This window comes from Cherax quadricarinatus, chromosome 38 (genome assembly GCF_038502225.1).
Source record: "Cherax quadricarinatus isolate ZL_2023a chromosome 38, ASM3850222v1, whole genome shotgun sequence".
Classification (NCBI taxonomy): domain Eukaryota; kingdom Metazoa; phylum Arthropoda; class Malacostraca; order Decapoda; family Parastacidae; genus Cherax; species Cherax quadricarinatus.
In genome coordinates, this window is record NC_091329.1 from 25672593 (window position 1) to 25688810 (window position 16218).

The window sequence follows — 16218 nt, forward strand, 5'->3', positions numbered from 1 at the left end:
TCCCAGGCATTTTCTTTACGAGATCCGCATGCAACTGCCTTGCCTTTTTGCAAATGATCAACTCTAACACTATCTCCTGCTGTTTTTCGTTGATCCACACCAACAACAACTTCTCCACATCTTCGACTGTTTGTGATCTCTGTTTCATTAGCATATTTGCCCCTTTTGCAACTTTAGCTTCCTTGATTTCTACTTTCTTTGCCAGGATGGAACAGTTAAAGATTGAGACACTTATGCAATATATGGGAATCTTTATTCAGGAAACGTTTCGCCACACAGTGGCTTCATCAGTCCAATACAAAGTAGAAAGGCGTAAGGAGAGGAGGACTGAACACATCGACCCCAGGCTGAGGGACTGATTACCTCAAACTCCTCCTCTCCTTATGCCTTTCTACTTTGTATTGGACTGATGAAGCCACTGTGTGGCAAAACGTTTCCTGAATAAAGATTCCCATATGTTGCATAAGTGTCTCAATCTTCAACTTGTTGGTTTTTCAAACCATTCATCACAACTGTCAGACACTGCAGCATCATGGGATCTTGTTACAATGAATTCTTCAACACTTGTCCAACCTTTGGACGAAGACCTACTTCGACTAGTGAATGATACCACTATGACCCCACCTCCTGCTTTGCCTCACCTCACTACAGTATATAAGCCACGTTTACGGCCCTATGCTGTACATTTACAAGATTGATGGACTGAACACATCGACTCCAGGCTGAGGGACTGATTACCTCAAACTCCTCCTCTCCTTACGCCTTTCTACTTTGTATTGGACTGATGAAGCCACTGTGTGGTGAAATGTTTCCTGAATAAAGATTCCCATATATTGCATAAGTGTCTCAATCTTCAACTTGTCGTTTTTTCAAACCATTCATCACACAGGATGGAACAGATTATTGATTTCGACTTCCCGTACATCCTGGCAAGCTCGGCTAAACATACGCCACTTTCGTACTTTTCTACAATCTCTTTATTGAATTCTATCGTGTTTCTCACCTTCTTTACCAAAGGGCTGGCACTAGGAACTTTCTTTGGGTCCATGGTGGCTTATTTCAGTCATAATCAATAAACAAGTACAAAAATTGTGAAATGTTTCAGATGAATACTCACTCAACCAGTGACAGAGCCAGACTGAGACACGTATGCATGAGATTGGTGGCATCCCAGGCGGGCGGACGCATCTAATATGTACAATTTCCGGATGAAGGTACGAAATCTGGACCAAAATTTCACCCAAAAAGAGCTCTAAATCAGAATTGCACGATATTCAGACCATACGAAAACCGGAGTTCCACCGTACTTTAGATAGGAATAGGCTTAGAAGCATGATGAAAGAAGCTAATAGCTCTTGGCCTGTAAAATTCATATGAAAATTATTCATCCTTTAGTATAAGGAGAGGCATGACAATACTCACATCTAATGACTCAGTGTTGAGTATAAGGAGAGGCATGCCTTGGTTCAAGAGGTGGCATGAGTGACCAATATTAATAGCGGTCTCCTGCTTGTCTCCAGTGAGGACCCATACATGGATTCCTGCCTTGAGGAGAGATGCTATAGTCTCTGGAACCTGAAAGAAATTAAAAAGTGTAAGTGATTATGCATCTTGTATTTGGTTAGATTAACCCTTTCAGGGTCCAAGGCCCAAATCTGGAGTCACGCACCAGTGTCCAAGAATTTAAAAAAAAAAAATTTGTTATTTTTTCTTATGAAATCGTAGAGAATCTTTTTGTGAAGGTAATAAAACAAAAAGTACGAAATTTGGTGGAAAATTGACGAAATTATGCTCTCGCGAATTTTGATGTGTCAGCGATATTTACGAATAGGTGATTTTGCCGACTTTGACTCCCATTTTAGGCCAATTACATTATTCCAATCAACCAAATTCTTAGCTATTTCACTAGTATTACTTCTATTCTATCGATTGAGCACAAGAAATCGCCAAGTCAACTGCTTCAACTACAAAATAAAGTGATCGGAAATTGTTAATTTGGCCAATTTAACACAAAGTTCAAAATATTCCAATTTCAAAATAGGGTCCAGAATGAACAATGTAAGCATTCCTGGCACTAAATTAACATTTCCTCTGTTCATTAGTTATGTTTTGAGGCTTTACAAATAAATTCCATTTTGATTTTTTATTTACATAATGAATTTTTATTCACACCAAAAAATAGAAGATTTACTGTTATGCAATACTGTAATAATTGTATAAATATCATCACCATATTTGTGAATGTATATTAGACCCACCAGCTGACGTGTATTAGATGTGTGAGGTCGTTTGTTTACTCTTGAATATCGGCAAAAATTTAACATTTCCGCTACTTTGAGCTCAGTTTCAAGCCATTTCCAATGCTAAAACCAATCAAAATCATCTCTATTTCTGTAATATGTCTTCCATTCTATCAAATGAGACCAAGAAATCGCAAATACAACTATAAAAAACATACGAAAAAACACTGCAAAGTTGCTGTTTTAATCGAAAAATCATGATTTCATTTTTTTTCTCTCATTATACACAGTGTGCTGCAGGATCTGTTTTATGTGGTGCACACATACCACATAGATGTATTCTCTCATATCTAGGCCCAAATGTACCACTCACAGTTTATCAGAGTGAGCTGAGCTCATGGCGTAGATCTACGGTTTGGACCCTGAACGTAAAGCCGTAGATCTACGGGACGGACCCTGAAAGGGTTAAAAATAAATTTATAATGATAGACTCACCAAGCTTCATACTGAACAACACATATTCACTCACTAAATAAATATATACACACGAAGGGACAGCTTACTAGCAAGTTGCATTCCTGGTTACTCAACTTAGCACTTACACTGTTGCAACCCCTGAAACTGAGTGCTGATAGTGTTGCAATTTAAAACACACACACACACATATTTATATACATACATACATACGCACATACATGTGTATATATATATATATATGTCGTGGGGGTTCGTAGGAGATATGAAGGTTGGAGACAAACACACTTGTTGGATGGTAACACTATATTGCCGAGTGTGTAAGGAGGGAGCCCAAACTGCCCTGTTGCCTGTTGTAGACCTAAGCTTGGACTGAGCCTATGTAGCGTGTCCCACACACTCATGCCACATCACGTGACGTCATACAAACTAGTCACTAGGCCTAGCAAAGGGGTCGTGTATGTAAAACATATGAATGGTGCTAACTATGATACTCAGATAAGCTATACAACACATGTAGGGGATCAGCAACTATGCTGACAGCTCGGTCATGTTATGTATGTCGCCTCGACATACAATACTATGCTATAGGCTGAACAGGTAGGTGGCTCTGGGCTGATTTTATACAATAACAAAGACATATGTAACTTAGAACTAATGGATGGTATCATAATGGGTGTTAACATAATGGGTTTTAACGTAACGAGTTTTAACGTAATGCATTACAAATTATAAGAACAAATCATGGTATAATAAAGGATGGGATTGATCAATCAATCTGTATTCATGCACTCTACGGATTCTGAGGAAGAATAAATATATATTTACAAAGGTGAAAGTAAATTAACAGCAAGGCAAATCTGGCACGCACAGATCATTACTGCTAAATTCTCAGAATTTGGAGGGAACGTGAACACAAATTTTTTTTTCTGAAAACTGATCAGCTGATAACAAAACACACAGTTGACAACTTCATTCATCTTGGACATCTAATTATATAGACTATGTACATTTAAAGGGTAAGATTTACATATGCAGAATGGTTATCATCTTTGGGAGGATCGAATTCCTTTGCAATGGCTAACACATGCCTTGACTGAGGGAGATCTGAACGAATATCTACAAAAAATACTTGTGGGTTTCTCATTACTTGTCGAGTACGCGAAGAACAACAACATTCGGGTTGATTATCTGGCTGAGTATTAGAGGTAGAGGGTACAGAGTCAGGAGGATTGTCAGCGGCTGACACATTAGTCTGGGTAGAATTATCATCCTTGACATCGCATACTAATTTCATATGATCTAAATGCAATTCCTTATACTGACCAGTACTAATTTCTCTAACCTTATACTTACTGCCACTGATATGTTCAACTACTCGATAAGGGCCAACGAGCTTTTGATCGAGCTTAGGCATTGCGGATGTTTTACTGAAATTAGTCAGCATTACTCTCGAACCCACTTTAACTTTTGTTGGCTTAGCACAGCTATTAGTTACTCTAGTAAATTCCGCTGTTGATTTATGAAGTGTTTCACGGATTCTTCTAAAAACACTTTGAACTATGCTGGTACGAGTTGCTATGAAATCATCAGGGTTGTAATTGGGTTTCGGCGTGGAATATAACAACTCATAGGGTAAACACTTGTCTACACCGTACAATGCATAAGGTGGAGTGTCACCTATGGAAGCATTGTAAGGAGAATTTATGGCACATTGAACATCTGGTATAACTTCATCCCAAGTTTCACTACTGGGGTTGATAGGGGCTCTCAAAACATCTAGTACATGTACTTTCTTATTTGTACGTTCTGCCAAACCATTACTCGCAGGATGGTGAGAAACAACGGTGGATTTAGAGATCTTGTACAAGATACACAAATTTTCAAGAATCTCATTACAGAATTCACCTCCTTATCTGTTACTAAGGACTTAGGGGTGGTATGCCTGCAGATAATGTGTTCTTTAAATGCTTTAGCTACTGTCTCAGCAGTCTTATCTGCAATAGGAACTAACTCACAATATCTGGTGAAATGGTCTACCATAACACACAGATGTTTGCTGCCTTGGAGGGAACATTTAAAATTGGTTAACAAATCTAGCGCAACTCTTTCCCACAGTTCACTAGTAGTTGGATACACCTGGATTGGATTAGGACCACTGACATTTCCTTCATGCTGCATACAGACACTACATTTCTTAACATACTCGGAAATGTCAGTTGCCATACGTGGCCAAAAGTATTTCATTCTGGCTTGTTTCACAGAACGATCCATACCAGGGTGTGCAACACCTGGTGCATCATGAACTAGCTGTAGAGCTACATTCACTAGTGACTGTGGAATTACTAACTGGTATACTCTTCTGCTTGAAGTACCCAACTCAGCTGTTCGATACAGTAATTCTTGGCTCATTACAAAGTCACTAATGGGCGTTGGTGGCTTCACAGTCAGAATAAGATCTTCCTGGAGCAGGAATCGAATCACACCAGACCACATGGGATCTGTTCTTTGGGCATTCTTTACATCCTCGGAAGTAAATGGAGGGTCTGTAGTTACTATACTAAAACGTCGTGATAAAGCATCTGCGACTACACTGGATTTGCCAGGTAAATGTTCAAAAGTAGGATTGAACTCTTGGATAGTCAAGGTCCATCTGGCTAGCCTTCCAGTAGGTTGTTTATTCTGGAATAAAGGATCCATTTATTCCTTGTTAACACTTCTGGTCACAGTGTTCGTCTCAGAGCAAATACCAATCTTGTTGACCTGGTTCACTATCCTTACCCTGTTCAAGTACAGGATGACTTGCCACCTGACCAATGGGTCGGTGCTATTTCAACAGGGGAGACCTCATTCATTCCACTGGATCAATCCATCCCACCAGTTGAGGAGAAAGACTTAGCTCCCACTGACTTCCCAAACGAGGTCAAGGGTTTGTTGACTCTGTTGAACAAACGTCGTAAAGCCATTGCCTTACCAGGTGAGAAGATGGGTATAATGAACTTATTATCCCATTGTATTCTCCTTGAACCTGGTACTAGACCTATCTATATACCTGCGTACAGAATGCCTCATTCCCAAGTTGCTGTCGCAGAAGAATTGATCAATCAGATGCTCGATGATGGAGTTATTGCACCTAGCAATTCACCCTTGATCCTAGTTCCTAAGAAGGACGGTACTTGGCGCCCAATGATTGACTTTAGGAAGTTAAATGCGAAAACTATTCCAGATCGCTTCCCACTTCCTGTACTTGGTGATCTTTTACGTAACATCGGAGATAATAAAGTCTTCTCGACCCTGGATTTGTTACAAGGATTTTGGCAAGTCCCTCTTCACGAGGACAGCCAAGAGTTAACCGCATTCTTCATTCCCACAGGTCATTATCGCTTCCTCCGTATGGCCTTTGGATTACGATCCTCCCCCATCACATTCTCTAGGCTCATGACCAATATCTTTAGAGGTCTCATAGGTAAAGCACTTATGGTGTACTTAGATGACATAATCGTCATGTCCGAAGATGTGGATACACATTTGAAAAGACTTGATGAAGTACTTGGTAAGCTTGAAGAAGCCAATTTAAAGATCAAACTGTCCAAATGCCAATTTTTCAGATCAGAAATTAAGTTTCTGGGTCACGTAGTCACTGCTAGAGGGGTTACGACTGATCAAAGTAAAGTAACGGCAGTACTAAATTTTCCATCCCTCAAAACTGCTGATGCCGTGAGATCCTTTGAGGGTCTAGCAGGTTTTTATAGGTCTTTCATTGCTAATTTTTCTTCAATAGCAGCTCCTCTAGCTGAGAGTAATGGTGGTTGGGGATTTCAATGCTAAAGTGGGTAAAAATGTTATGGAGGGAGTAGTAGGTAAATTTGGGTGCCAAGGGTAAATGTAAATGGGGAGCCTTTAATTGAGCTATGTGTAAAAAGAGATCTGGTAATAAGTAATACATATTTTATGAAAAAGAGGATAAATAAATATACAAGGTATGATGTAGCATGTATGAAAGTAGTTTGTTAGATTATGTATTGGTGGATAAAAGGTTGATGGGTAGGCTCCAGGATGTACATGTTTATAGAGGGGCAACTGATATATCGGATCATTATTTAGTTGTAGCTACAGTTAGATTAAGAGGTAGATGGGAAAAGAGGAAGGTGGCAACAACAAGTAAGAGGGAGGAGAAAGTGTATAAACTAAGGGAGGAGGAAGTTCGGGGGAGATATAAGCGACTATTGGCAGAAAGGTGGGCTAGTGCAAAGATGAGTAGTGGGGGGGTTGAAGAGGGTTGGAATAGTTTTAAAAATGCAGTATTAGAAAGTGGGGCAGAAGTATGTGGTTATAGGAGGGTGGGGGCAGGTGGAAGGAAGAGTGATTGGTGGAATGATGAAGTAAAGGGTGTGATAAAAGAGAAAAAGGTAGCTTATGAGAGGTTTTTACAAAGCAGAAGTGTTATAAGAAGAGCAGAGTATATGGAGAGTAAAAGAAAGGTGAAGAGAGTGGTGAGAGAGTGCAAAAGGAGAGCATGTGATAGAGTGGGAGAGGCACTGTCAAGAAATTTTAATGAAAATAAGAAAAAATTTTGGAGTGAGTTAAACAAGTTAAGAAAGCCTAGGGAAAGTATGGATTTGTCAGTTAAAAACAGAGTAGGGGAGTTAGTAGATGGGGAGAGGGAGGTATTAGGTAAATGGCGAGAATATTTTGAGGAACTTTTAAATGTTGAGGAAGAAAGGAAGACGGTAATTTCATGCACTGGTCAGGGAGGTATACCATCTTTTAGGAGTGAAGAAGAGCAGAATGTAAGTGTGGGGGAGGTATGCGAGGCATTACGTAGAATGAAAGGGGGCAAAGCAGCTGGAACTGATGGGATCATGACAGAAATGTTAAAAGCAGGGGGGGATGTAGTGTTGGAGTGGTTGGTACTTTTGTTTAATAAATGTATGAAAGAGGGGAAGGTACCTAGGGATTGGCAGAGAGCATGTACAGTCCCTTTATATAAAGGGAAAGGGGACAAAAGAGATTGTAAAAATTATAGAGGAATAAGTTTATTGAGTATACCAGGAAAAGTGTACGGTAGGGTTATAATTGAAAGAATTAGAGGCAAGAAAGAATGTAGGATTGCGGATGAGCAAGGAGGTTTCAGAATGGGTAGGGGATGTGTAGATCAAGTGTTTACATTGAAGCATATATGTGAACAGTATTTAGATAAAGGTAGGGAAGTTTTTATTGCATTTATGGATTTAGAAAAGGCATATGATAGAGTGGATAGAGGAGCAATGTGGCAGATGTTGCAAGTATATGGAATAGGTGGTAAGTTACTAAATGCTGTAAAGAGTTTTTATGAGGATAGTGAGGCTCAGGTTAGGGTGTGTAGAAGAGAGGAAGACTACTTCCTGGTAAAAGTAGGTCTTAGACAGGGATGTGTAATGTCACCATGGTTGTTTAATATATTTATAGATGGGGTTGTAAAAGAAGTAAATGCTAGGGTGTTCGGGAGAGGGGTGGGATTAAATTATGGGGAATCAAATTCAAAATGGGAATTAACACAGTTACTTTTTGCTGATGATACTGTGCTTATGGGAGACTCTAAAGAAAAATTGCAAAGGTTAGTGGATGAGTTTGGGAATGTGTGTAAAGGTAGAAAGTTGAAAGTGAACATAGAAAAGAGTAAGGTGATGAGGGTATCAAATGATTTAGATAAAGAAAAATTGGATATCAAATTGGGGAGGAGGAGTATGGAAGAAGTGAATGTTTTCAGATACTTGGGAGTTGACGTGTCGGCGGATGGATTTATGAAGGATGAGGTTAATCATAGAATTGATGAGGGAAAAAAGGTGAGTGGTGCATTGAGGTATATGTGGAGTCAAAAAACGTTATCTATGGAGGCAAAGAAGGGAATGTATGAAAGTATAGTAGTACCAACACTCTTATATGGGTGTGAAGCTTGGGTGGTAAATGCAGCAGCGAGGAGACGGTTGGAAGCAGTGGAGATGTTCTGTCTAAGGGCAATGTGTGGTGTAAAAATTATGCAGAAAATTCGGAGTGTGGAAATTAGGAAAAGGTGTGGAGTTAATAAAAGTATTAGTCAGAGGGCAGAAGAGGGGTTGTTGAGGTGGTTTGGTCATTTAGAGAGAATGGATCAAAGCAGAATGACATGGAAAGCATATAAATCTATAGGGGAAGGAAGGCGAGGTAGGGGTCGTCCATGAAAGGGTTGGAGAGAGGGGGTAAAGGAGGTTTTGTGGGCAAGGGGCTTGGACTTCCAGCAAGCGTGCGTGAGCGTGTTAGATAGGAGTGAATGGAGACAAATGGTACTTGGGACCTGACGATCTGTTAGAGTGTGAGCAGGGTAATATTTAGTGAAGGGATTCAGGGAAACCGGTTATTTTCATATAGTCGGACTTGAGTCCTGGAAATGGGAAGTACAATGCCTGCACTTTAAAGGAGGGGTTTGGGATATTGGCAGTTTGGAGGGATATGTTGTGTATCTTTATACGTATATGCTTCTAAACTGTTGTATTCTGAGCACCTCCACAAAAACAGTGATTATGTGTGAGTGTGGTGGAAGTGTTGAATGATGATGAAAGCATTTTCTTTTTGGGGATTTTCTTTCTTTTTTGGGTGACCCTGCCTCGGTGGGAGATGGCCAAAAAGGAAATGAAATATGCAAAATTTACGAAAAATTACATTTGGCAGTACTCAAGTACTCAGTGGTACTTGGAAAAGTGGTTTTGACACTTGCTGCTGATAGAACACTTCTAATTCCATCATTTGTAAGGCCCCAATTATATAATAAACCTTATCTTCATGGTAAAAAAAAATAAAGTTTCATAATTTTTTTGACATTTTGGAAGATGTCGGTCTTGTTGCCCACACAAATCTGAAAATATTTGGGATAGTTCAGAAAGGAACATATCACATTGTAAAACAATCATTCTTCTATGTTTGTTGTGAAAACCAAGTCAATTCATTCATAAATAAGGATGGATCGGTCATAAATAGGTAAATAACTTACTTTCGAGATATAGGCCGAAGCGCGCAGCACCCCAGGTGCCCGGGAAATATTTTTTTTCCCCGAAAAATTCGCTTTATTTTACACTTTTTCCGTGACCTACGAGTGTTTATTACAGTTAACCATTGTAAATCCGTTTTCTCTCACCACATATGAGAGAACGGACCCTTTCTTCACCTTTAGGGAATATATCGATAGAAATTTTTTCCTCGGGGCATCATATTATGCTATATATTATTTTTTAAGGTGTACTTTTTATGTTTATATGCTATTATTATATTGCATTATGTCATAATAGATCAATTGTGATAGATAAATAAGCCTTATAATTGATATTAGCGTGGGTATGGAATATTTTGTTGGCTGGAGGTGTCGGCCATTTTATGCAATGTGTATTCCCAGGGTACCTGATTGGTTACTTGATCATATTATCTCCGCCCACTCTGCCATGATCTCAGATGGTGAATTTGTATTATATTAGACATAAAGATATAAGAAAACGATAAAAATAACACGGGGGGAAAAACATAAACAATGCCGCGTCAGCGCTTGTTACGCAATGTGAGGCAAGGCGCTGTCACCATGCCTGTTATAAATGGCTGTAATTCCTTTTAGAAACATCGTACGAGGATAATAATTATACCAGAGTGTAGCCAGAAAGTTCAGCTATTTTTTGGTAACAATAACTCAATTTTCATATTTTTCGAGGTTGTTTTTTCTCTCCACGCTCAGACCCCTGTCCCCTCCCTAAAAAGTAGACACATATTAATACACATTTATTTTGCCTGACCACGTGATCGCCCACTATCTGTTCAGTTTGTATTCTTACATTGTCTGAACTCTGTATCTCGTTCTCTCTCTTGCTTACTCTTACGTTAACTAGTTGGCTCTCATTGACAATGGCGTCTAAGGTTAGCTGTGATAAAAAAGAGGAGTCGTAAGCCTCTTGCTTTAAGTGCGAAGTTAGAGGATGATAGTGTGCCATTCTGATTTTATTCAACAAACACCCTGCCACTCACCTCTCACACATTAATATTAATATTTTAAGGCAAGTAATAAGTGTACTCAGTGTGTATCTTACCTTTTATTGTGTTTTTAATGCCTATTTCTAATGCTAACTTAATATAAGTTAGTGTAAACTTGTTGTCTGGCATTTATTGCATATTTTATGTGCTCTGATAATAATACTTGAGGACCTGTGTGGTAGCCGGGCGGAGGGACAACATTACGTTTTCTCTGCTCAGCCATCAGAGAAAACGTGTATGAAACTGCGTTTAGCCCAGCCACTCCCTCACTCTGCTTTTGTTTGCAATTTTCAGCATGAATTTTTCATTACTTCTCCCTTCGTTTATGATGGCATCTAAAGGTAGTTGTTAGAAATGATTAAATTCAGTGAACAAGGTATGTCGATGTTAATAATATCATCTGAAATGATAGAGAATCTTTTCCCAATTGTAATAACACCAAAAGAACAAAATTTAATGGAAAACTGATGGAATTACGCTCTCGCGAAGTTAGCGACCTCAGCGATATTTACGAATCGGTGATTTTGCCCACTTTGAGCCATACTTTCGGCTAATTCCATTCTTCCAGTCGACCAAACTCATACCTATTTCTTTAAAACTCCATTTTTTTCTATTGATTGAGTACAAGAAACTGCCAATTTACCGATATCAACTACCCAATAACGTGGTCAGAAATTGGCAATTTGGCCAATTTCACGAAAATTAAAAAATATGACAATTTCAAAATAGGGTCCAGAATGAACAAAGCAGACATTCCTAGCTCTAAAATAACATTTTCTTTGTTCATCAGTCGCATTTCCAGGTCCCTCTGATATTACTCTTGCTTTCTATTTTCAATTTTTATTCAAACAAAAAATAGAAGATTTACTGTTATGCAGACTATTGCAATATTGTAATGATTGTATAAATAATGTCAACCCATTCATGACTGCATATCAGAATGGCAACTTGGACATTTATTGGAAAATGACATCATTTGTTTACTTTCGAACATTGGCAAAAATCAAACATTTCCCCTAATTTGAGCTCCATTTCAAGGTTCTTTTCATAGTAAAACCAATCAAAATCACCTCTATTTCTATAATATGTTTTCCATTCTATCAAATGAGACCAAGAAAACGAGAATACAACCATAAATACTATATGAAAATAGACTACAAATTCGGCATTTTAATTAAAAAAAAAAAGTCGGAGTTTTTTTTTCTCATTATGCACTGCATGCTGCAGGATTTTTTTTTATATGGTGCACACTGACCACACAGACCCATTCTCTTAAATGTGGGCCTACCAGCTTTCTCCTGCTTGATTTGAAGCCGCTAGAATTTATGAGTATACATACGTCAAACACGATGGCTCGTAAGACGTATGTATACGACCAAAACAGTCAAAGGGCTAAAAAGAGTGAGAGAAGTCACTTATTTGGAAGAGTGGGATATCCATTAATGAAGAGAGATATCCATTAATGAAGTGAGAGGAATATTCATTCAAGAAGTGAAAGGGATATTCATTAGTAAAGTGAGAGAGATACCTATTAGTGAAGTGAGAGGGATATCTATTAGTGAAGCGAGTGATAACCATTAATGAAATGAGAGGGATATCCGTATTGGGAAGATGGAAGGAATATTTTGAGGAATTGTTAAATGTTGATGAAGATAGGGAAGCTGTGATTTCGTATATAGGGCAAGGAGGAATAACATCTTGTAGGAGTGAGGAAGAGCCAGTTGTGAGTGTGGGGAAAGTTCGTGAGGCAGTAGGTAAAATGAAAGGGGGTAAGGCAGCCAGGATTGATGGGATAAAGATAGAAATGTTAAAAGCAGGTGGGGATATAGTTTTGGAGTGGTTGGTGCAATTATTTAATAAATGTATGGAAGAGGGTAAGGTACCTAGGGATTGGCAGAGAGCATGCATAGTTCCTTTGTATAAAGGCAAAGGGGATAAAAGAGAGTGCAAAAATTATAGGGGGATAAGTCTGTTGAGTATACCTGGTAAAGTGTATGGTAGAGTTATTATTGAAAGAATTAAGAGTAAGACGGAGAATAGGATAGCAGATGAACAAGGAGGCTTTAGGAAAGGTAGGGGGTGTGTGGACCAGGTGTTTACAGTGAAACATATAAGTGAACAGTATTTAGATAAGGCTAAAGAGGTTTTTGTGGCATTTATGGATTTGGAAAAGGAGTATGACAGGGTGGATAGGGGGGCAATGTGGCAGATGTTGCAGGTGTATGGTGTAGGAGGTAGGTTACTGAAAGCAGTGAAGAGTTTTTACGAGGATAGTGAGGCTCAAGTTAGAGTATGTTGGAAAGAGGGAGATTATTTCCCAGTAAAAGTAGGCCTTAGACAAGGATGTGTGATGTCACCGTGGTTGTTTAATATACTATTTATAGATGGGGTTGTAAGAGAAGTAAATGCGAGGGTCTTGGCAAGAGGCATGGAGTTAAAAGATAAAGAATCACACACAAAGTGAGAGTTGTCACAATTGCTCTTTGGGAGAGAGTATGAAGGAGGTGAATGTATTCAGATATTTGGGAGTGGACGTGTCAGCGGATGGGTCTATGAAAGAAGATGAGGTGAATCACAGAATTGATGAGGGGAAAAGGGTGAGCGGTGCACTTAGGAGTCTGTGGAGACAAAGAACTTTGTCCTTGGAGGCAAAGAGGGGAATGTATGAGAGTCTAGTTTTACCAACGCTCTTATATGGGTGTGAAGCATGGGTGATGAATGTTGCAGCGAAGAGAAGGCTGGAGGCAGTGGAGATGTCATGTCTGAGGGCAATGTGTGGTGTGAATATAATGCAGAGAATTCGTAGTTTATAAGTTAGGAGGAGGTGCGGGATTACCAAAACTGTTGTCCAGAGGGCTGAGGAAGGGTTGTTGAAGTGGTTCGGACATGTAGAGAGAATGGAGCGAAGCAGAATGACTTCAAGAGTGTATCGGTCTGTAGTGGAAGGAAGGTGGGATAGGGGTCGGCCTAGGAAAGGTTGGAGGGAGGGGGTAAAGGAGGTTTTGTGTGCGAGGGGCTTGGACTTCCAGCAGGCATGCGTGAGCGTATTTGATAGGAGTGAATGGAGACAAATGGTTTTTAATACTTGACGTGCTGTTGGAGTGTGAGCAAAGTAACATTTATGAAGGGATTCAGGGAAACCGGCAGGCCGGACTTGAGTCCTGGAGATGGGAAGTACAGTGCCTGCACTCTGAAGGAGGGGTGTTAAAGTTGCAGTTTAAAAACTGTAGTGTAGAGCACCCTTCTGGCAAGACAGTGATGGAGTGAATGATGGTGAAAGTTTTTCTTTTTCGGGCCACCCTGCCTTGGTGGGAATCGGCCAGTGTGTTAATAAAAAAAAAAAAAAAAAAAAAATAATCCGTTAATGGGGCGAGAGGGATATCCATTAATGAAGTGAGAGTAATATCCATTAATGAAGGGAAAGTAATATCCATTAATGAAGAGAAAGCGATATCCATTAACGAAAGGAGAAAGATATCTATTAATGAAGAGGGGTATCCGTAATGATAGGGCAGGTGAGGGGTTGTAATTCTATGTATGTTTATTTGGTTAAAAAAAAAAAAAAGTTGACGTAACACCATTAATAATTATGGTTTCTTCTATCACTGCAGCACCTAACATGTCTTCACCTAAGACACCTACCTTGTCCTGAACCTTATCTTCTATCACAGTCGCACCTAATATGTCTACCACATTATGTACTTCACCTAAGACACATACCTCATCCTGAACCTTATCTTCTATCACAGTCGCACCTAATATGTCTACCACATTATGTACTTCACCTAAGACACCTACCTCATCCTGAACCTTATCTTCTATCACAGTCGCACCTAATATGTCTACCACATTATGTACTTCACCTAAGACACCTACCTCATCCTGAACCTTATTTTCTATCACAGTCACGCCTAATATGCCTACCACATTATGTACTTCACCTAAGACACCTACCTCGTCCTGAACCTTATCTTCTATCACAGTCGCACCTAATATGTCTACCACATTATGTACTTCACCTAAGACACCTACCTCATCCTGAACCTTATCTTCTATCACAGTCGCACCTAATATGTCTACCACATTATGTACTTCACCTAAGACACCTACCTCATCCTGAACCTTATCTTCTATCACAGTCGCACCTAATATGTCTACCACATTATGTACTTCACCTAAGACACCTACCTCATCCTGAACCTTATTTTCTATCACAGTCACGCCTAATATGCCTACCACATTATGTACTTCACCTAAGACACCTACCTCGTCCTGAACCTTATCTTCTATCACAGTCGCACCTAATATGTCTACCACATTATGTACTTCACCTAAGACACCTACCTCGTCCTGAAGCTTATCTTCTATCGCTGTCGCACCTAATAAAGTAAGATTGTTTTCTATGAGTTGAGCCGCATCTTCTATTTTTCTTTCTCTAAACTGAAGGGCTGTACTTGCTTTATAATAAGTATTTTTCCACTCCTGAAAAAAAGAAGTAAGCAATTAGTCAAAATTATAGAATTTATGAAGCGTATTGAATTTATTTTTTAGAAAATTATCATCTTCAACCTCAGGATTTTCATTTCTAACACTGAGGAAAATCAAAGTCATGCCAATTATAAAGCCCATTAAGATACCAGTCTTCATCAACACCTTCAGTAAATTCATTTCTTATATATTCCTTATATATTTCTTATATATTTAATGAAAGAATATATACAAATAATCATTCCAAAAAAGAGAATTCAAAATAAATATGTTCCTACACATTCCTCGTCAAGTTAGATAAAACTCTATGGAGTAATGAGAAAGATGGCAGTGAAATCAAGTATTAGAAACATGTTGATGAAGACAATAAAATACATAAAAAACTGCAATACAAATGAACGAGGACCATATAAAATAAATGGTATCTCTAAATATAATCTACAATTTATTCATGTCTTTTTCCAAAACTATGTACCCTTTCACATACCTGAAACAATATAGATTGTTACCTGAATACTTCACACTGCCAAGATTAATAATAGTGAAGACTAACAGTGTGGATCAAGCAAGCAGCAAGAGATGTTGCTGACTGAGTTCTTTATACCTATATTTAGGAATGACTTAAAACACTTCCTGTTGTTACACTGGGGTGTTTGTACAAATACATATAACACTTCCTTACATATTAAGATAAAGTAAAAGCACCATGAATTCGAAACCAAATTGGAAACTAATTTTGCCAACATTCAACTTCAACAAACTATCATCAAGGATCATCAACAATTACAGGACCATCTCAAGGACTTGTTAATATTGCATAATCAAGAACTCTCATCTGAACATCACAGTAGCAAATGTCCTGAGATTCTATGGTAAACTTTAATCTATTAGTATGGTCCACATTTAAAAGAAATAGTGCAAAAATTGTCAGCAGATTGGTAGAGATAATAAAAGCAATAACAAGGAGAATGTAGGAAAAGTGATGGGG

General features: G+C 38.8%; 1 protein-coding gene across 10 annotated transcripts in view; it reads right to left on the reverse strand.

The window, feature by feature from the left end:
- Positions 1-16218, reverse strand: part of ATP8A (ATPase phospholipid transporting 8A1) — an 817844-nt gene that overhangs the window by 235217 nt on the left and 566409 nt on the right. For all 10 annotated transcript variants that reach the window (XM_070092196.1, XM_070092203.1, XM_070092201.1 and 7 more), the window contains 2 exons: positions 15087-15224; positions 1423-1575 (listed from right to left, as the gene is read on the reverse strand). In XM_070092196.1, coding sequence (XP_069948297.1) covers positions 1423-1575; positions 15087-15224 — 291 coding nt within the window. The remainder of the gene's footprint in view (positions 1-1422; positions 1576-15086; positions 15225-16218) is intronic.